The sequence below is a fragment of the Tachyglossus aculeatus genome, chromosome 16, assembly GCF_015852505.1.
Source record: "Tachyglossus aculeatus isolate mTacAcu1 chromosome 16, mTacAcu1.pri, whole genome shotgun sequence".
NCBI lineage: Eukaryota > Metazoa > Chordata > Mammalia > Monotremata > Tachyglossidae > Tachyglossus > Tachyglossus aculeatus.
In genome coordinates this window covers 39,156,736-39,177,024 of record NC_052081.1, presented here as the reverse complement: position 1 = coordinate 39,177,024, position 20,289 = coordinate 39,156,736, and the positions used below count along the sequence as shown (strand labels likewise).

At 54.7% G+C, this 20,289-nt stretch overlaps 1 protein-coding gene across 1 annotated transcript; it reads right to left on the bottom strand.

Annotated features, from left to right (window-relative positions):
* Window positions 1–362: 362 nt before the first annotated feature.
* On the bottom strand, window positions 363–18,882 carry ERLIN1 (ER lipid raft associated 1). The gene is made up of 11 exons (XM_038757935.1): window positions 18,748–18,882; window positions 14,635–14,716; window positions 11,826–11,872; window positions 10,742–10,803; window positions 10,042–10,167; window positions 8,904–8,977; window positions 4,855–4,913; window positions 4,575–4,666; window positions 3,028–3,117; window positions 2,334–2,413; window positions 363–2,031 (listed from the first exon to the last, which is right to left on the bottom strand). Exons 1-11 carry the CDS (start codon window positions 18,858–18,860, stop codon window positions 1,807–1,809), a joined length of 1,050 nt encoding a protein of 349 aa, XP_038613863.1. The 5' UTR covers window positions 18,861–18,882; the 3' UTR covers window positions 363–1,806.
* Window positions 18,883–20,289: the final 1,407 nt, after the last annotated feature.

Here is a 20,289-nt window from a genome sequence, read left to right as displayed (position 1 = left end):
ACGTGGCTGGGTCCTGCCGGGTCTCACCGAGGGGTCCTCGGGCCCTTTAGGGCTGCAGGCAACCCAACGGCCAAGTCCTGCGCTCCTTCCACCTTCCCCAGGTCCGGGGAGCGGCCAGGACATCTGTTTCCTTCGGGTCAGGCAGCCTGCACAGAAGAAGAAGAGCTTTGAAAACGATTTCAGGACGCTGCCGCTTCAGACCAGGTTGTCTTCAGGACATCACTCGGGAGCGGAGGTAAGTCAACGCATCCGCTCGCCCCCGGGAGCTCCTGTAACCGAAGCCACAGCCCTGAGGGTTTGGAGGGAGGTAGCACCCTTCTCCCCCCAAACTCTCGGCTCACGCATCTGCCACCACACCACAATGGTAGTAAAATAATTTTATTTTATCAAAAAATGCAACATATAAATTCCAACTTCAAGATTACAGCATTCTTTTGCTGGAGGAACGGCCCTGAGGGAAGGAGAGGCGGGGCTCACTCAGGGAGGGAAGTGAGTTTAACCAGGCTTTAACACAGCCCCCTCCGTAACGGGGCATGTCTGCGCTGTACAAGTGGAATCATCATCACCACCACCTCAGGGACTTTTCAGTCTTAATTCGTTAAAATCAGAAGTCGCTAGGGAAGCACGAGGAGGACAGCAGCCCGGATTTGTGAATTCGAGAAAAATACTTGGGCTCGGTACCATTTGAGAGGGAGCGAAATGTGGAAGGCAAATTGTCTTTAAGAAAAAAAAGAAAAATTACCCGAACCCACAAGCAGCAGGATGCGGGGCCTGTTGCGCGTCAAACGGGGTCTTCCTTTGTCCGTGAGGAGTGCCGGCCCCGAGGAGGCCGCCACCTCGATTGGATTTGGCACTTGGGGGGCTGACGGGAGGGAGGGGCGTCTTTGATTTCCTGCCCCCAGCCTTCGAAAGCGGCATTCCCAAAGGGGTCAGGCCCAAGGATAGCGATCAGACCTTACCGCTTAGAATCGGGGAGATGCACGGAGCGTGGCTGCCTCCTTCCAGCCCAGCCACGGGCTGTCACGGCCACCCCCGGCTCCGAGCCCAGGAAATGGCTGCTGTGCTGCGGTCAGCGCTTTTGCTTGTTGCTGGATTTTTGGGGGCAACCGTACAGTTGAGCGGACGGGGATTAACCGCCCCTTGCCTTATCCTCTTACTTGGCTGGCTGCCCCGGGGCAGGGCGACCACCGTGGTTGGCCTGGCTTCCCGATTCCTCGATGTGGGCCGGTGCCGAGGAAGGAGAGTGCCGCTGCCCGCCATCGTGCTTGAGGCGGAGGCCGGCCCGTGGCCCGCCAAGCCGGCTTCCCCGGGAAGCCTTCCCACAAACAGGGCTTTGGTGGGGGACTGCAAGGCTGATAGCATAAGACTAGTAAACAACCGGGTCAAAAGCAAACGACCCCCGTCGGGCAAGATGCGATCGGGTTAGTCAACGTTGGGCTCGTCCCCGCCCTTCCGCCAAAGGGGCCGGGCCCGGGCCCCGTGGGGACCGATGCAGACGGTGGGAGACGGCGCGGAACCGCAGCAGCGGCCTGTGCGGATATATATTTGAACATTCCAGTGCGGGCAGGGGCTCAGGATCGAGAGTTTCTCCCTCATTTCACAAGCACCGGTTTACCAAAGGAGCTCGAAACAAACCGTGGCCGGAAGAGCCAATCCAAAAAGCGAGGAGTTGTCCCCGTGAGTCCGTGGAGGAACCGAGTCCACCCCAGAGAGCAGGAGGGGGAGGCCGGAGAGGCAGCCAGCCTCACCCCCAGCACCTGGGTCCCTGGGGCTGCTTGTCAAATGTGAACATTTCCACCTGTTGCGTCAACCTGTGCTCTCGGGGCTCTGGACCGGGCTTTTCCCCGCGGGGCCAGGGGCCTCCTTGGAGAGCAGAGAGAGTTCTCGCACTGTCCTGGCGTTGCCACCCGCAACTCTGGGGGGACAGGAGTCCACGAACATACCGGGGATGTTACGGCCAAAGTAGATCTTACTGTTGGCGGCGATGGCCTGGTATTTCTTCAGCTCCAGGTACTCGGGGGTCAGTTTTAGCTGCAGCGGGAAGGGGAGAGGAGGAGGTGTTGAACACACTGGCTGGGGCAACGCCGCTCACTAGTGTGTTCTTTGACCGGCCCCGCAGGGCCCACCCCCAGGCAAGGAGGTCCGTCTACTGAAACCTCCCGAGTGCTTAGTGTAACGCACAGCACATAATAACCACTCAAATACCATTGATGAATCCCCCCACTTCCTCTGCATCCAAGGCCCGCCCTGGGGACGGAAGGCGGACGACAGGGCAACCTCCCGCCTCTCGGGCTCCAAGCGTGAAAGATAGAAGGGCAAACTCATAAAGTCACCTTGTTCGAGGTGGCGTGTTTGTAGGCGGTGTAGAACTCGGCATCCGCTCTGGCTTTCTCCCGGGCCAGGAAGGCGGAATCTAGCAGACAGAACAAAGAACAGGTATGACGCCCGAGGGAAGGCAGCCCCTTCGGTGCCCACCCCAGCCCTGGAGAGCAGTCAGGCCCAGAGTGGGGATGGAGCTCCTCTGCCCCTGCCCAGCTTCCCCTGCTCCCGGGAGGGTGTGGAGCCAGTCCCGGGCCGTCGAGGGTGAAGAGGGACCTAAGGGGTGGGATTAAGCACGTAGAAATAACTGGCTCAGGAATCCGTAGGCTCTCTAGAATCCAGGCCGGAACTGGGACTCGGGTTTTTCCGGGTCGTCTGTGGGTTCACAGTTTCTGCCATCTCAGGATGATGGCAGAAAAAGCTATGTCTCTAAACGGGCGTTTGCTGCATATTTCCTGACGGGCAGGCAGGCAGATCCTCCAACCGACAGGCTGGCTGGGGAGGAGCGGAGTACAAGCCCCATTTTACAGAGGGGTAAGGCAACCCCCCCACCCCCACCTCTTTCTTCCCCTGCTGTCAGTGAGCCCAGGCAGGGATGAACCTCCAGCCCCCAAAAGGGGGGAAGCGGGGAGGATTGGCTGGCTGAGGCCCCGACCCCTGTCCGTTCTGCCAATCCCCCCAAAGTGTGGGAGAAGGCCCGCTCCGTACCTTCAATTTCAGAAATGCGCTTTTCCGTTTCTTTCTCCATCACCTTCTGCTGATACCGGATTTTTGCCACTTGAGCGGTCTTCTCGGCTTCTACAATTCCAAGTGGGAAACAATGGCAGCCTTTGTGGGCTGGGGGTCGGCGAGGCCGCGCTCACCGCCCCGTCCAGCGACGCACCCCGGCCGACTAGCCCCGGCACCGGGGGGGTAGAGGGGAGGAAGAGACAGCCTTGCGGCTGGAAAGTGAGCCAGGGTCCCCCAAAACCCTGCTCCTGTCCCCAGAGAGAGGTGCGGCCCATTCGGTGATTGGGAAAAAAAAACAAAAACCAAAGCAAGAGTTGGGATATTTCAACATTGAGATTTTGCACTGAGGCTGCCCGGGCTTGTTGCTCTCTTCCGGGCCTCACCCGGTCACACTAGTGCCCCATACCCCATCTCCCCTAAAGCTGACCGTTAAGACATTTGGGCATGGGGAGACTGACCCCCAGGGGTGTCCTCAGCCCCGTGGTTTTATAACGGAGAAGCAAGCGGAGGTGGGAGTGGGATTCTACCCAAGTCACACGAACAACTGAGGCGCTTCCCTCAGTGGAGGCTGCCGAACGAGGCTGGCTTCAGCCGGTGGTCAGCGGGTCGCCGGGTGCCGAACGCTTATGGGAAGGAGAAGGCCCCCCGCTCTAATATGTTTGGTTTTGTTGTCTGCCTCCCCCTTCTAGACTGTGAGCCCACTGTCGGGTAGGGACCGTCTCTACATGTTGCCAACTTGTACTTCCCAAGCGCTTAGTACAGTGCCCTGCACACAGTAAGCGCTCAATAAATACGACTGATTGATTGATCTAGCCGGAACAGCTAAGAGGGACACGGCAGGAGGGCTCCCTCCCTCTCTGGCTCTCTGACCTTCCCCAGAGACCCCCTTGGCCCCCAGCGGAACTGAGTGAGGGGCTGCAGGCGTCTGAGGATGTGGCCATCTTTCAGTTTCCCATTATAACTTCCCAAGTGGCGCACGCCCTGTAGCAACCTGATCAAGGCCATCGCCACCTCCACTACTACCAGCTACAAAGATTCTTCCGGACCTTCCAGCAGGCCACAGCTCCCCTCCTACCACATCCTATTTCTAGGTAAGTGCCTTGCGGGCAGGAATTGTGTCAGTAGAGAACACGGCTACCAACTCCGTTGTCCTATTCTCTCCCCAAGCACTTAGTACAGTGCTCGGCACACAGTGTAAGTGCTCAGTAAAGCTCACTGATTGACACAGGAAACTCCCTCGGTGGATTCTCGATTGAGATTAGCCCTGGGCCCGGTCCCCTTCTCACCCCCAGGGCTGAACCCGGTGGCTGGCGCTGAGGTGGCCCAAATCCCTCAAGAAAGCCAGTCTTGGCTCCAATTTGTGGTTTTAGAAGCTCTGGACCGCAAGACTCCCTGTGAGGTCTAAGCAGAACCTTAAATTGTCCAGCGAGGGCTTGGCTGGGCCTGGCTCAGATATCCAGAACCGATCTTGGAGTCCCGGGGAGGGAGATGGCACCCGCGCCCGCCCGCACGCACGCTCTCTCTACCTATCACTGCCTTCTTCCTCTCGGTCTCTGCTTCCTTCTCCACCACCTTCTGCTTCTGGGCTGCAATAAGGAGCTTGGTCTTCTCGGCCTCCCTGTTAAGCAGAACAGTTGAGGGAAAAGTTGGACGGTTTTCTCTCCCGCGATAAAGTCACAGCCAGAACCCCCACTACAACAACTAGGGAGTGCTGACATGACCCGCTGTTAAGCTGCATGCTGTAAACGCCCCTCTAGACTACAAACTCCTTGCGGGCGGGCGGTGGAAAATAAGATCCTTACTCACATTAGCTCAAAGTTTCTTCTTATGGCCTCTGGGATTTTGGGTTTTGTAACACGCACGGCCTATAAAAAACAGAAAGCCGAAGGGGGTTTAAGGGAGAAGTCTTGACTGGAGCTCTCAGGAACGCTCTGAAATGCATGGCAATTAAAGAAAAGGAGAGCCAAAGGGGCGGCTGGGGCAGCGGTCACATCCTGCCTGCAAAGGACAGACATGGGGGGGCCTAAGAAACCAGCCCCGATCCCTTCCCAGCTCATCCTTAGGCCGAGAAATTTTGACCCCCGCCATCCGCGCTCCATCCTGTCCCCCTCCACCTACCCTGGGAAGAAATAAGGCGCTTCCGCATACTCTCTGGTTTGACCCGTCCTCTTCCCCTGGCTACCTAACACACTTCCAAAAACCTACAGGTAAATTTGGGATTGGGAAAGATGATTGCTCTTAAGGAGCCAAGGGGACTTCTGGTTACCCAAGCAATCTAACAGCGGATGAACCTCGTCCTTCCCGAACTTGAAGCTGGAAGACACAGACCCCATCTGTGTGGATACACAGAGGGCTAAGGAGCAAGCGGCAATCTCTGGGGAGGGGCCACCTACCGAGATCATCATCAATCGTATTTATTGAGCGCTTACTATGTGCAGAGCACTGTACTAAGCGCTTGGGAAGTACAAATTGGCAACATCTAGAGACAGTCCCTACCCAACAGTGGGCTCACAGCCTAAAAGGGGGAGACAGAGAACAAAACCAAACATACGGCGTCTCTCTGGCAATGACACCGTGTTTCCTAACAGAGAAGACTCCCCTTGGGAAAGGTGAAAAGCTTTAGGGAGATCAATTTCTGCTCCCGAGTCCTGAGGAAAGCGGACCAAGCTGCGGAAGAGGAATGTCGCAGCTGAAACCAGAGCACGGCAAAACAGATTCCACCGAGGAGACGGCAAAGTCTCCGTCTCTGAGAGGTCACTCATCATGGCCCTTGGCCTCGAGTTCAAAGGAAGCCTGTGACCCTTTAGGTGCTAATCACAAGGCCAACGGTCAGAAAACTCTGTCCTTGGATGGGGAAAGAACACTTTAATAAATAATAATAATTAATTGTGGCATTTACTAAGCGCTTACTATGTGCCAAGCACTGTTCTAAGCACTGGGGGGGATATAAGGTAAACCGGGTTGGCCCACATGGGGCTCACAGTCTTAATCCCCATTTGACAGATGAGGGAACTGAGGCACAGAGAAGTTAAGTGACTTGTCCAATGTCAAACAGCTTACAAGCGGTGGAGCTGGGATTAGAACCCATGACCGCTGACTCCCAAGCCCGGGCTCTTTCCATTGAGCCATGCTGCTTCTCTCAATAGTGGGAGCATTCTGAATGACCTAGGTAATAATTATTATTATTACTGTGGTATTTGTTAAGCACTTACAACTTTGACTTCCCAAGCGCTTAGTACAGTGCTCTGCACACAGTAAGCGCTCAATAAATACGACTGATTGATTGCCAGGCGCTGTTCTAAGCGCTAGGGTAGATACAAGATAATCAGGTTGGACACAGTCCCTGTCCCACATGGGGCTCAGAGTCTTAATCCCCATTTTACAGATGAGGTAACTGAGCCCCAGAGAAGTGAAGTGACTTGCCCAAGGTCACCCAGCAGACAAGCGGCGGATCCAGGATTAGAACCCAGGTCCGCCTGATTTCCAGACCCGTGCTCTTATCCATTAGTCCTTCTCTGTTAAGGTGTTACGCTGCTCATCAGAGAGGATAAAGTGACAAACACTTACCGAGCCCTGAAGCTCTGATAATACACAGATGAAGAGTACACAGCCCTGGACTAAGCACTTGGGAGCATTCACTCGAGTGTGAGACAGTCCCTACCCCTCAGAGAGCTTACAATCTAACAGAGGAGACTGACAGGCAGAAGCTATTCACAAAGAGCTGGTGGAGAAAAAGCACTCCAGTTGTTAGACATATAGAAGGAAAAATAAGTCCCAAGTCGAGAGTTCGCCTAAATGCTAAATGGAAGTGCTGAGGGCAGAGTACAAGAAATATGACCCGAGAAGAGAGAGCGTAAATCAGGGCAAGCTTCTTGGACGAAACGAGATCTCAGAGAGGTGCCGAAGATGGACAGTCTGATGGAAAGTCCCCTTTTAGACTGTGAGCCCACTGTTGGGTAGGGACTGTCTCTATATGTTGCCAATTTGTACTTCCCAAGCGCTTAGTACAGTGCTCTGCACATAGTAAGCGCTCAATAAATACGATTGATGATGATGATGATGATGGAGAGAGCTTTGGCCTGGCAGATTTGAAGAGCGAGGGTGTTCCTAGCAGGAGGAACAGCATGGGGAAGGGGCTGGAGAATCAAGAAAGAGGCACCGGGAGGTGAATCTGACGGGAACCACGAGTGCAAGCTGGGGGGCAGTGGGTAGAGAGAGTGGTTAAGTGAAAGACATAAAGCGAGAAAGAGAGACGACAAAGGCACACACATACTGATGAAGACCCTTAAAGAAAATGGTCGGGAGCTTCTGCTTCAAGTGGAAAGGAATGGAGGTGCCAGCCCTAACAGAAACAATTCTCTCCTGGGTAAACTCAGAGTCCAGGTTCTCAGTTACCTACAGATCTACATGAAAAAGCCAATTGAGCTAATTTTCCAGGACAAGAGCTCCTTTTTTTGGTGCCGCCCCCATCCCGGTGTCTTCTACTCCACACGTTCTGGGAAACCGAGGTGAATTCTGCCCTTTACAAATTTGACTGTCCCCCCCCCCCGAGCTCCTGTTCTTATTTCTTTCCTAGCCATCACTCACTGAGGAGGCCCGAGGAAGCTCGGGGATCCCGAGCGCCCAAGAGAGGGGCTGAGGTTCTGACGCCCCTCAGCTTCCCCGCTTTTTCACCCTCACCCTTTAGCGGAACTGAAAAGGTGGTGGAAACTCAACTGCAGGGTTAGGAGAACCCCTCTTGGACGCGTCTCAGCCCAGGGATCAGTTCTGATATCCTGCAGCTGGGGAAGGTCCCAGGGCATTCCTGGAGCCTCCAAACAGTGCCCCTGGGGCAAAGATGGGTGCTCCCCACCGTTCCAGACACCACCCACTCCGAATCCATCGCGGGACCTGGAAATACGACTGGGGTCCCTGCCGGTCTCACTGGGGAAGAGGACTGGGAAGGCCGAGCAATTCAGCTCTGGTCGCGGCCAGGGCGCTCTTTCTGCCAACATCACCATCGTCGCCTCGGGCACCCGTGGGGAGAGCTCCACACCAGGTGCTGCTGGGGACCATACCATGACACATCCCTGCTGCTACAGAACTCTACAGCATGTATCCCTCTTGTTCCCATCTCTAGGGGACGGAATGAAAGTTGCCCCTTGGATCCTTCTGCATCCCCAGCCGCTGACCGCGCTCTCCCGGATCGCCTGGTGACCTCCAGAAAAACTGGACACCTGCCTAGCCGCAGGAAGATTCCCACGAGGGACCCATGGGGTCGGGTGAAGGATGGGAGGAGGAGAACTCAATGCTCCACTTTCCTCAGTTGCCGCTACGGGCTTCCCATTAGCCTTGTCTACACAACCTCCGTACCACGACGTTGGAAACCACCACCCATCTTAGAGGATCAGAGTCTGAATCCGGGCCAGACCGCTGACAACTCTACAAATTCCCTACAAAACCCCGGCCAACTGCAGAGGGTAGAAACACCGCTGAGGCAATAAAGGAAAGTTCAGAGGGGCTTCTGGGAGGCGCGCCGGAAAACCAGTTCCTCCCAGCACTTCACTTCCGTGAGAGCGGCTGGGCTGCCCAGGCAAGTTCTAATTTTTTTTTTTTTAAATGTGTCTCAGCTTGCTTGTCAGTTCTCTCTAAGAGCATTGAAAAGGAATGTACTAGCAGAGCAGGCTTTGGGAGCCTTCTGACTTGGAAGGCACTCAGAGGGCAAAACGCCCAAAGGATCGGCTCGTCTGCTCATGTAAGGCTGGGCCGCGTTTCTTTCGAGCCTCCCAAGTCCACAACCTCGTGAGCCTCCAAATCCAGAAAGGCTCAGGTTCACAGCCGCCCGCCCTCAACCCCCACCACGGGATTGAGCCTACCTGAATCGTCAGCCCCGGAGCCATGACGTTCAAATCCTTCTGCAGGGCCAGCTTCAGGTTCTCGTCTATCTGATCTGTTTTCAGAGGCAAAGAAAGGCACATCCCATGACTCTCAGCAACGACAGAACTAAGCTCGGACTTTACGCCACACGCTTTTTCGTCCTTATTCTTGGGGTGGAGGTAAGCTCCGCCGCCCATTCTATCTTCGAGGTAAGTAAACTGAGGACGAGGGCGACGTGAACGAGGTCCGGGGGAGGGGAGGAGGAGCCGGGATTAGGACGCTCAGACGGTGGCATGACATCGTGAGCACGGAGCCAATTACCACTGGCATCTCAAAGAGCCGCGGATTCTCCCGGTCCCAGCCTTCAAGGGGACACCCGGAGCCAGACGAGTGGACCCAGGCCCTCACCTCCCCATAAACTTTCGGGTGACTGGAGCTTGTGGACAGAAATCAAAGGGTCTGCACGACTCTTCCTTCTCCTCCCTGCTCCTAGGGACCCTCCGTCCTGTTCCCTTTTTTCCCCTTCTACATCAGCTGTCCGCCCCTCCCTCCCTCCTTTGGTCTCAATTTCACGAAACAGAGAGTCAGAGAGGCTTCAGAGATCACACAAACGTGTCTACCTACTTTGTTGCACTGTACTTTCCCAGGCGCTTAGTACCCTGCTGTGCACATAGTAAGTGCTCAATACCACCGAACGTTCGCACGCACATCCTGCGGCTGTCTTTGTGGGCGAAACGAATCATTAGGTTCCACCGTGGTGAAAGCATCGGGCTGACCCTCTAAAAGTAGCCAGTTGCAAGAACAAAACCAGCAACCCAGTCTTGCTGAGTTTTAAATCAAAGGCTTGAGGGAACGATTTAAAAAAAACCCAAAAAACCCACCCCACCACATTCTTGAGCCAATTATCATACTCCCTTAAACTCAAGGAGTTTTAGAGTCATGTGACAAGTCAGGGAACGTGCGCAGAGCAAGATTTGTCAAAGTAATGAGCAGCTGCTTTTATCAACCTTGGGATCCGTCTACATGCGATAACGCCCGGTGGACATTTTTTTGACTGACCCGGTATCACGCCGAGCATAATTTAATTCCGGCCCGACGACTCATCATTTCTATAACCCAGACAAAACACGCACTTACCAAACAGCTCGATATAAACTTCCTGAAGTGTGTGGGCGCTACAGAACTGGTTCAGCTCATGGTGGATCTTATTGAAGATCAGCGTCTTATCGTAGTCCGCAGTGTAGTTCTTCACAATGTCAAACACTGAAAGGGAGGAGCGATCAGCACCCCCTAAAAAGCACGTCAAGCCTCTCCTTCCTCTCAACCCACCCCCTGAGAAAGGATGGAGGTGTGGTCAGGTGGGTGGGGGTGGCGGAGGAGTTAGGCTTATCCAATGCCAGAAGAAGCGGGCTGGGGGGAGACGGTCTCTTCCTTCCAAACAACTCCCATGCAAGGCCGGGTTAACTTCTCCGGGCCTCGGTGACCTCATCTGTAAAATGGGGATTGAGTCTGCGAGCCCCACGTGGGACAACCCGATGACCTTGTATCTACCCCACTGCTTAGAACAGTGCCTGGCACGCAATCAGCGCTTAACAAATACTATCATTAATTACTATTATTCAGCTCCTCACAACCCAAGGGGGCTCGGCCCAGGATACAGAGACCCGAGGTTCGACTTGGGGCTGCATTCTCTGGGACGACACGTGGAGGAGAACAGGAACACCGGGACCCCCAGACACCTAGGCTTTGAAGGCTGCCGAGTGACAGCCTTCCCAGGGTTCAGATGGGAAGGTCGGATGGAATTCCTCTTATCCCGATCGAAGAAGCGGAACTGTACCTGCACAAGGAGCCAGCATATTCACCACTTCTATCCGGTCGATGTAGATCATGACCCCACCGCTAGAAACAAATACAAACGTCACGGGTCCCGACTAGATCCCCGGCTACGAAAACGGAACTTCAACCTCCCGTTGCCCCAAAACACACACGCCCACCCCGCAACGCACGACCTTTGGACACGATGACCGTCTTTCGCTAAACCTCAGTAGTAATAAATAATAACTATGGTCTTTGTTAAGCCCTTTCTACGTGCCAAGCGCTGGGATAGATGCGAGATAATCAGGTTGGACGCAGTCCCTGACCCACACGGGGCTCACGGTCTCGATGCTCACTTTTGCAGATGAGGGAACTGAAGCCCAGAGAAGTGAAGTGACTTGCACAAGGTCACACAGCAGACAAGTGGCGGAGCTGGTAGCAGAACCCAGATCCTCCTGGCTCCCAGGGCCGTGTGCTATATCTACTAGGCCATGTTGCTTCAAAACTCAATGGCTCCCACCCAAGTCAATCTGTCGGTCAACTGTATTTGTTGAGCGCTTACTATTTAAGCCCCCACACCGCTCCCCAGGAGTTACTGCCGGGACAGGCCTTGATAAAGGGCCCGATCAGACGTATGGGGACACGATGACCCCCCAAAATGGGCTCCTCTGCCCCACTTATACCGAAAGAGAGGCGGTTTCCCCGCCACTCACGTGACCCCAGGGATCCAGTATCAAGCCACCTCTCAGAAGGCCAAGCCCCGGCATCGCCCTGGGAATGGCGGGGACTCCAGGAGCCCTCTAGACCGTAAGCTCGTTGTGGGCAGGAAATGCGTTTGTTATATTGCTATACTGTACCCTCCCAAGTGCTTAGTACAGCACTCTGCACGCAGTAAGCGTTCGGGAAATACGACTGACTGACGGCCCCCTCACAACCCGCTTGCTGCTTCTAAAATCATGGCGAATGAGGATCTCGTTTTATAGCCGGAAGAGGAAAGACCTCTAAGGGACTCCTAGCGGGTGAGTTTCCGACTTCCCTCCTCTGAGGCTGTCTCACAGGAAGGCGAAGCAGGCAGCTGGCCACGGTCAAACAACAGACAAGCTCACCTGGTCCCACAAGGCACATTTTTCACTTCGTCGGTCTGCAGCGTTGTCTGTAAGGGAAGGCACAAAAGGTCTCGACACGTATTCCGCTCGCACAGCTCCCCCACGCTATCAGGGGGTCGGCCTTCACGGCTCCTGAGGGGTGCGGGGTCGGGGAAACGCTCTTTAGACTTTGCCCCCTACCAATCATTACGGGAATTCTATTTCAGAATGCAAGGGGACTCCTTAGAAGAGTAAATTCCCTGGTTTATTTCCTAAATAGCATTGGGTTTGGGCACTGAACCCGCAAGGAAAACACAACTTAAAGGGGACAAAAAAAAGTCAGTCTGGATAGAGAGAGATCCGCTCTTTTTCCAAGCACTCGGGGCTATTGATCTAGACGGTCCGGCCTTTTGGGAAGGTGCGACGGGCCAATGCAAATCACCCGTGCCGATTCCGAGGTTCGCCCTCTGAGACTTTGAGCTCTAGGCTTGGCCTCCGGGAGCCGTATCGCTGTTTACTCCGCTGATAAGGACAACTGGACTTTTCTCGGTTTTCTGCACACTTGAGGCAATCTCGATTCCCGGCCTAGCCGCGGGCCCTGCTCAAACCCGCCGGCTGGGTCGTCTTTAACACAGACCGCTACGTTAAGCGACTCACTTTCGGCAGAACAACTGGAAGCTTGTACTCCGTGCCAAGCTCCGTACTAAGCGCCGGGGAAGATACGGGATAATCAGGTCGGACGCAGTCCCTTTCCCACTTGGGGCTCAGAGCGTTGGGTCAAACGCTGCAGTCGCTGTTGAAATTGTCGTGGCCACTCAGTGTTTCCATCATGCCACCTCCTCCCCACCTAGAACTTCAGAGTAACTTCCCACAGCTCCACCCAACGGGGCCAAAATTCTTCACCCTCCATTTCAAAACCTTTCTTTAGACCCACTTCCTCACCTCTCCAGGCTGTCCCCATCACACCTCCCAGGCGGAGACGCTCACTGGGCCCGTGTACTCTCCCGCTTCTGAGCCTGCCTCTCAAATGGACAGCTCCCACTTTCCCCAAGATCTCTCCCTTTCATTATTCAAAATGCACAAACTCCCACCTTCTCCCGGAAACTATTCCTCTGCAACCCAGTGCCCCCGGAACTGTTTACCTAGGGTCTGCCCAGCTCCCAACACGACCACCTTCCTTAACGTAATAATAACTCCAATGAAGTCCAGTTTAGGCCTCGTTTCTCAAAAGCCCATTATTTTGTGGCAGAACGCTTGTCAGTTTGCCTGCACTGGGACCCTCAAGTTTTTTTATTTTTGTTTTTTTCTGGGGGGGAGAGGGAGCTGGTACAGCTTCCAGGAACCACCTGACTTAGCCATCCCCTGGTTCCACGCCCATCTGCCTGGAGCTTTTTTGGGTACCTTGGCCTGGTTAGGTTGACTTGTTCATGTAAAGGAAAAAAAAAAAGGAAGAAGAAAAAAAAGGGAAAAAAAGCATGGGGGAGGCCCGGTACAGAGTAGAGGAGCGTCAGCACTCCCCACACCCCCACCACAAAGAACACCTATTTTAAAAAAGAGCGTGCTAAGTTATTTTGAAATCACTTAGCCTTGGTCCAAATGATGCAATGATTTCTGAGTAACCGCCAAAGAGAAATGTAAAGAGAGACATACGGCCTGCATATATTAACAGCTTATTAGCACCGGCAGTTCAGTTGGAAACCTCACCTTCGGCTCCCCAAAATCAGCGTCCCGACATCTAGAACCACCGAGGAGACGCTTCCAAAAAGGTACAGTGTCAAGAGAAAAAAAAAAATCAATCTGCTATTGGGTGGAAAGGTTTTTCCAATTCCAGGATTCCGGTTCCAGCCACCCAAAAGGAGGCTGGTTGGAACCCTGAGCGTCGACTACGCCAAGTCCTTGGCCCTCTTGCTGTTGGATATTTTAAGAAGGCAGAGCCAGGGGTTTACTTAGCAGGATGCCTCGTGAAGTTACGAGCCTCAGATGAAATAACAGACTCATATCCTCCCGAGATCAGAAAACAGAAAGCTGCCCAGCGTCGTCTAAACCCAAAACTTGTCTGAGTCACCAAGCTGGCGATGCTAGTCACGCTCTAATCCTCTGAAGTCACCTCGCTATCGCAAAATCCTTGGCTACACCGTCAAAGCTACAATGTTTTCTACAGTCGTCAGCCCAAATAGACCGGAAAACATAACTGAGGCGGAGAGCTGGGTGGAATTCAAACGGCTCCTTATCGTCCCTCAGAGTTACGAGAACCTTTGAGCTCGGCAATGAGGAAAACCAAACTTTCTGAAATAGCTTCCCGAGCTGTCAACGGGGTTCTCGGTGGGTGTCCTCCTCTAAAACACACACAGAGAGGAGGTGATGTGAGCAGAGGAAGAAAGCTTCCCAGTTCACTCTTGCTTAGAGAGAACGTGGGTTCCCACAAAAAATAATGGGAGAGGGGCATGCACCTGTCTGCACTGGAGAAACAAGGAGATTTTTTTTTTTTATTGTACCCCTTAACGTGCTTATTACAGGGCAGTCACGGCACTAAGCCCTGGGGTGGATATGAGCTAATCAGGTTGGACACAGTCCACGTCCCACATGGGGCTCACAGTCTTAACCCCCACTTTACAGATGAGGTAACTGAGGCCCAGAAGTTCAGTGACTTCCCCAAGGTCACACGGTAGAAGAGTGGCTTTCAAACGCCAATGCTTGGATTTAAAGAAACGATTCCACCTACTAAGCCAGTAACGAGATAAATCACTCTTTGCGGGGCAGGGAGAAGGGGCCCACGATCCCTGTCCCACACGGGGCTCCCAGTGTCAGGGCGTCCCTAGGAATCACTCACCTGCACGGATCTGTATGTGGTAATGAAAGGCAACATGATATGATAGCCAGGTCCACTGGGGCTGGTTAGCAAAGCTCCTCCCCTGCAAAAGTTCCAATGGGTGAATAGGCTGAAGTGAGAGGAATGATTTTCTACAAACCCGGAGTTTGGAAACAGCTCTTGGACCGTCCTCTCCCAAGCGCTTAGGCTGGTGCTCTGCACATAGTGCTCAATAAACACCACTGGGCGATGGAGTAGTGCAAATCCACCAGACCGGCCTCACCCGTCACAGCCAGCCACGGAACAAATCCACTGCATAAAAAACTTTGGATCACCCAAACGTCCCAAAACTCGGCTTAAAGAGTCGGCCATTCCTAACTCCGGAAGGAGCCAGATTTAAAAAGGTGAACGTCGCCGGCCTCGGGCAACTCGGACCCTTCTACTTTCTCTCGCCGCCCCCTTCTCTGGGGGGGTTGGACGCTCCACTCGCCCACCCACCCTCTGCCCTTTCTTAGGGAAGACCCCCTGGAGCGGGATGGCGGGCAGAGCAGTTCGGGTCGCCGAAGGGGCCGACTTTCCGTTGGTCTGCCGGGATGATCGCAAGCAAATTCAAAATAGCCAGCTGGAGAGACTGCTGGACAATCCCTCAATCGATACTATCTACTGAGCGCTAACTGGGTGCCCGAGCACTGTACCAAGCACTTGGGAGAGACGGACATTACGACAAACTACACACAGGGGAAGACACAGCGCGCAGCATTCGACAACAGGGCGGCTCTATCTGAGGTCGTGGGTTCTAATCCCGGCTCCACCACTTGTCTGTTGTGTGGCCTCGGGCGAGTCCCTTCGCTTCTCTATACCACAGTTACCTCATCTGTAAAATGAGGATAAAGACTGTGAGCCTCATGCGGGACAGAGCCTGTGTCCAACCCAATTTGCTTGTAAGCAACCCAGCGCTTAGTACAGTGCCTGGCACGTAGTAAGTGCTTAAGAAATACCACAATCATGATTATTACTGAGCGGGATTAACAGACGGGATTTTTGTCGGCAAGCCCTTGGACTCGCATCCTTTATTCACACCTCCCTTCATTCCCACAAGCACTCACGGACAGACCCGCAATTTATGAATCTATATTAATATCTGCCCCCCACCCCCGATAGACTGCAAGCTCACCGTGGGCAGGGAACATGCCAACTATGTTGTATTGTACTCTTCCAGGTGCTTATTACAGTGCCCTGCACATAGTAAGCGCTCAATAAAAAACAAGGCAAGCAAGCCACGTCAGGCTGTACAAAGAGCAGCTCCGGCCACAAATCAATCAACTGCATTGACCGGGCGCTTACTGTGTGCAGAGCACTGTACTAAGCGCTGGGAATCAATCAATCAATCGTATTTATTGAGCGCTGTGTGCAGAGCACTGTCCTAAGCGCTTGGGAAGTACAAGTTGGCAACATATAGAGACCGTCCCTACCCAACAGTGGGAAGCAGCGTGGCTCAGGGGAAAGAGCCCGGGCGCTGGAGTCAGAGGTCATGGGTTCAAATCCCAGCTCCGCCACTTGTCAGCTGTGTGACTTTGGGCAAGTCACTTCACTGGGCCTCAGTTCCCTCATCTGTCAAATGGGGATAAGGACGGTGAGCCCCACGTGGGACAACCTGATCACCTTGTAACGTCCCCAGCGCTTCCAACAGTGCTTTGCACATAGTAAGTGCTTAACAAATGCCATTATATTATTAGAAGGGGGAGACCAACAGAAGGGGAAGAGTCCAACAGAACAGCGGTGGTTGCCCCGTTCCTGCCGGGTATTTATTGGGTGCCAACTGTGAGCCGAGCACTTTACTAGGCATTTGGGAGCGTACGACGCAACGGAATTGGGCCCGTCCCTGCCCAAAAGATGTGGCCACGAAGTAGCAGGAACTGTGGGAGGACAGTGGCCGTTTGGGCCGTACCCACCCCCAAGGATCCTTCCTCGCTGACTTGGGGTGTTGGTGATCTCCGTCCACTGGGTCGGGGAGTGGTACTTTGGCCTACGATTTATTTCGGAGCAGCAGGCTGTGTTTGTTCGCGCTTCCTCCTCCGAGCCCAGGCCCGCCCGCCCGCCGGCCTTGCGGAAGGAACTCATTTCCTTCGGCCTGGGAGGACCATGACCACCCCCTTGGCCGGGCCAGGGCTGGTAGCCACGGTCTCCGAGTTGCCCACGGCGCACAGACACTAGCGCCTCTGTCCCCTTGCACAAGCGGAGTTCCGCGGATGGGCTCGAGTACGAGCCCATTCGATTATCATCAACCGCATTTATTGAGCGCTTACTATGTGCAAAGCACTGTACTAAGCGCTTGGGAAGTACAAATTGGCACCATCTAGAGACAGTCCCTACCCAACAGTGGGCTCACAGTCTAAAAGGGGGAGACAGAGAACAAAACCAACTGTGACCAACAATAAATAAATATATTTATTAATATATAATTATAATTATATAATTATAATATATTTATAATTAATAAATATATTTATTGAGCGTTTACTGTGTGCACAGCATCGGGCTAAGTGGTGGGAGAGTAAGCTATAAGAGCATGCTAAGAACTTAATCATAATTATAGTATTTGTTAAGCGCTTACTACGTGCCAAGCGCTGGGGAAGATATAAGGTGATCGGGTTGTCCCACGGGGGGCTCACGGTCTTCATCCCCACTTTCCAGACGAGGTAACTGAGGCCCAGAGAAGTGAAGTGACTCGCCCGAGATCCCAGAGCGGCCAAGTGGCGGAGCTGAGATTAGAACCCAGGTCCTCAGCCTCCCGGGCCCGGGCTCTTCCCCCTAGGCAACAGAGAAGCAGCGTGGCTTTGTGGAAAGAGCCCGGGCTTGGGAGTCAGAGGATGTGGGTTCGAATCCCGGCTCCACCACGTCTGTTATGCGACCTTGGGCAAGTCACTTCACTTCTCTGGGCCTCAGTGACCTCATCTGTAAAATGGGGATGAAGAATGTGAGCCCCACGTGGGACAACCTGGCCACCTTGTATCCCCCCCCCCAGGGCTTAGGGTAGTGCTTGGTGCTTAGTAAGCACTTGACATTACCATTATTATTAACAGACACCCTCATTGTTACCAGGCCACGCTGCTTCTCTGCCAGCCCACAACGAGCTTACGGGCTGGAGGTAGTGAATCCCCATTGAGCAGGTGAGGAGACTGAGGCCCAGAGAAATGAGGGAACTGCCCAAGGTCACACAATAGGCACCAGGGGGGTGGGGGGTTTGAACCCGGGTGGTCCGACTCCCAGGCCGGGCCTCTTTCGGTTCTGCTGCTCCTCGGGGTGGGGGGACCGGGGGGCGCTGAGGGGATTGGGGGGGTATTGTAGAATTGGAGGCTGGGGGATTGGGGGACTGGGGGGATTGGAGGATTGGAGACTAGGGAATTGGGGGGTGGGATTGGGGGGCTGGGGGGATTGGAGACTAGGGAATTGGGGGGTGGGAATGGGGGGCTGGGAGGATTGGAGACTAGGGAATTGGGGGGTGGGATTGGGGGGCTGGGAGGATTGGAGACTAGGGAATTGGGGGGTGGGATTGGGGGGCTGGGGGGATTGGAGACTAGGGAATTGGGGGGTGGGATTGGGGGGCTGGGAGGATTGGAGACTAGGGAATTGGGGGGTGGGATTGGGGGCGGGGGGGATTGGAGACTAGGGAATTGGGGGGTGGGATTGGGGGCGGGGGGATTGGAGACTAGGGAATTGGGGGGTGGGATTGGGGGCGGGGGGATTGTAGAATTGGAGGCTGGGGGATTGGGGGACTGGGAGGATTGGAGGACTGGAGGATTGGAAGATTGGAAGCTGGGGGATTGGGGGGCTGGGGAATTGTGGAATTGGAGGGTTGGAGGCTGGGAGATTGGGGGGCTGGGGGGATTGGAGGATTGGAAGCTAGGGGATTGGGGGGGCTGTGGGGATTGGAGGCTGGGGGATTGGGGGGCTGGGGGGATTGGAGACTGGGGGGATTGGAGGCTCGGGGATTGGGGGGCTGGGGGGGGACTGGAGGCTGGGGGGATTGGAGGATTGGGGGGCTGGGGGAACTGGAGGGTTGGAGAATTGAAGGGTGGGGAGATTGTGGGTCTGGGGGTCTGTGGGGTCCGGGGAGGCCCAAGGGGTCCCGACCTGTAGTAGACGGCGAGGTGTCCCTCGTCGATGCGGTGGATGGAGGCGTACAGCAGCACGACCAGCAGCCCCGCCGCGCCCGCCGACACCGCCCCGGCCTGGCTCATGTTCATCCCCGACCCGACCGGGGGGCACCGGGGGCACCGGGCACGGGGGGGGGGGGGGGGCACCGGGGGGCCCGGACAGACACGGGGGCGCTCCCGGTCGGCCCGTCTGAGGACACGGCGGGCCCTCCCCGCGGCCCCCTCAGCCCCCGTCAGAGACGCCCCGACGCCGCCGCCATCGCGGCCGCCGCCTCCTCCTCCTCCTCCCGCTGCTGCTGCTGCTCCTCCTTCTCCTGAGGCGGGGCCCCCGCGCATGCGCCCCGGGCGGGGACGGGCGCCGAGCGGGGACAATCAAGGCCGCCCCCCATTCGCGGACGTGGCCAACTGGTGGGGCGGGGGGGGGTGTCACCTCTTGCACATGCGCAGTCAAGACGGCGTGCCCCCCCCCCCCCCGCCCGTCAGTCCGCCCGCCCGCCCGCCCCTCGACTTCCCCCGACAGCCAATCACAGCCCGGCCCGGCCTTCCCCCTTCTATAATAATACAGATAATAATAATAATAATAATAATAATGATAATAATAATGGCATTTGTTAAGCGCTTACTCTGTGCAACGCACTGTTCTAAGCACTGGGGGGATACAATGTGATCAGGCTGCCCCACGGGGGGCTCCCGGTCTTCATCCCCATTTTCCAGATGAGTTAACAAGCTCAGAGAAGTGAAGTGACTTGCCCAAGGTCACACAGCAGACATAATAATAATAATGATAATAATAATGATGGCATTTGTTAAGCGCTTACTATGTGCAAAGCACTGTTCTAAGAGCTGGGGGGGATACAATGTGATCAAGTTGTCCCACATAGGGCTCACAGTCTTAATCCCCATTTTTACAGATGAGGGAACTGAGGCTCAGAGAAGTGAAGTGACTTGCCCAAGGTCACACAGCAGACATGTGGCAGAGCCGGGATTCGAACCCATGACCTCCGACTCCAAAGCCCGGGCTCTTTCCACTGAGCCACGCTGGTGGTACTGCTGGAACTTGGGCTTCCCAAGCGCTTAGTCCAGTGCTCTGCACACAGTAAGCGCTCAATAAATATGAATGAATGAATGAAGCGCTATGTGCCAACCGCTGTTCTAAGCGCTGGGGAGCTAACAAGGTGATCGGGTTGTCCCACAGGGGGCTCACAGTCTTAAATCCCCATTTTACAGATGAGGGAACTGAGGCACAGAGAAGTTAGAGAAGCAGCGTGGCTCAATGGGAAGAGCCCAGGCTTTTCTAGACTGTGAGCCCACTGTTGGGTAGGGACCGTCTCTATATGTTGCCAGCCAGTACTTCCCAAGCGCTTAGTACAGGGCTCTGCACACAGTAAGCACTCAATAAATACGATTGATTTGGAGTCAGAGGTCATGAGTTCAAATCCCGGCTCCGCCAACTGCCAGCTGCGTGACTTTGGGCAAGTCACTTCACTTCTCTGGGCCTCAGTTGCCTCATCTGTAAAAT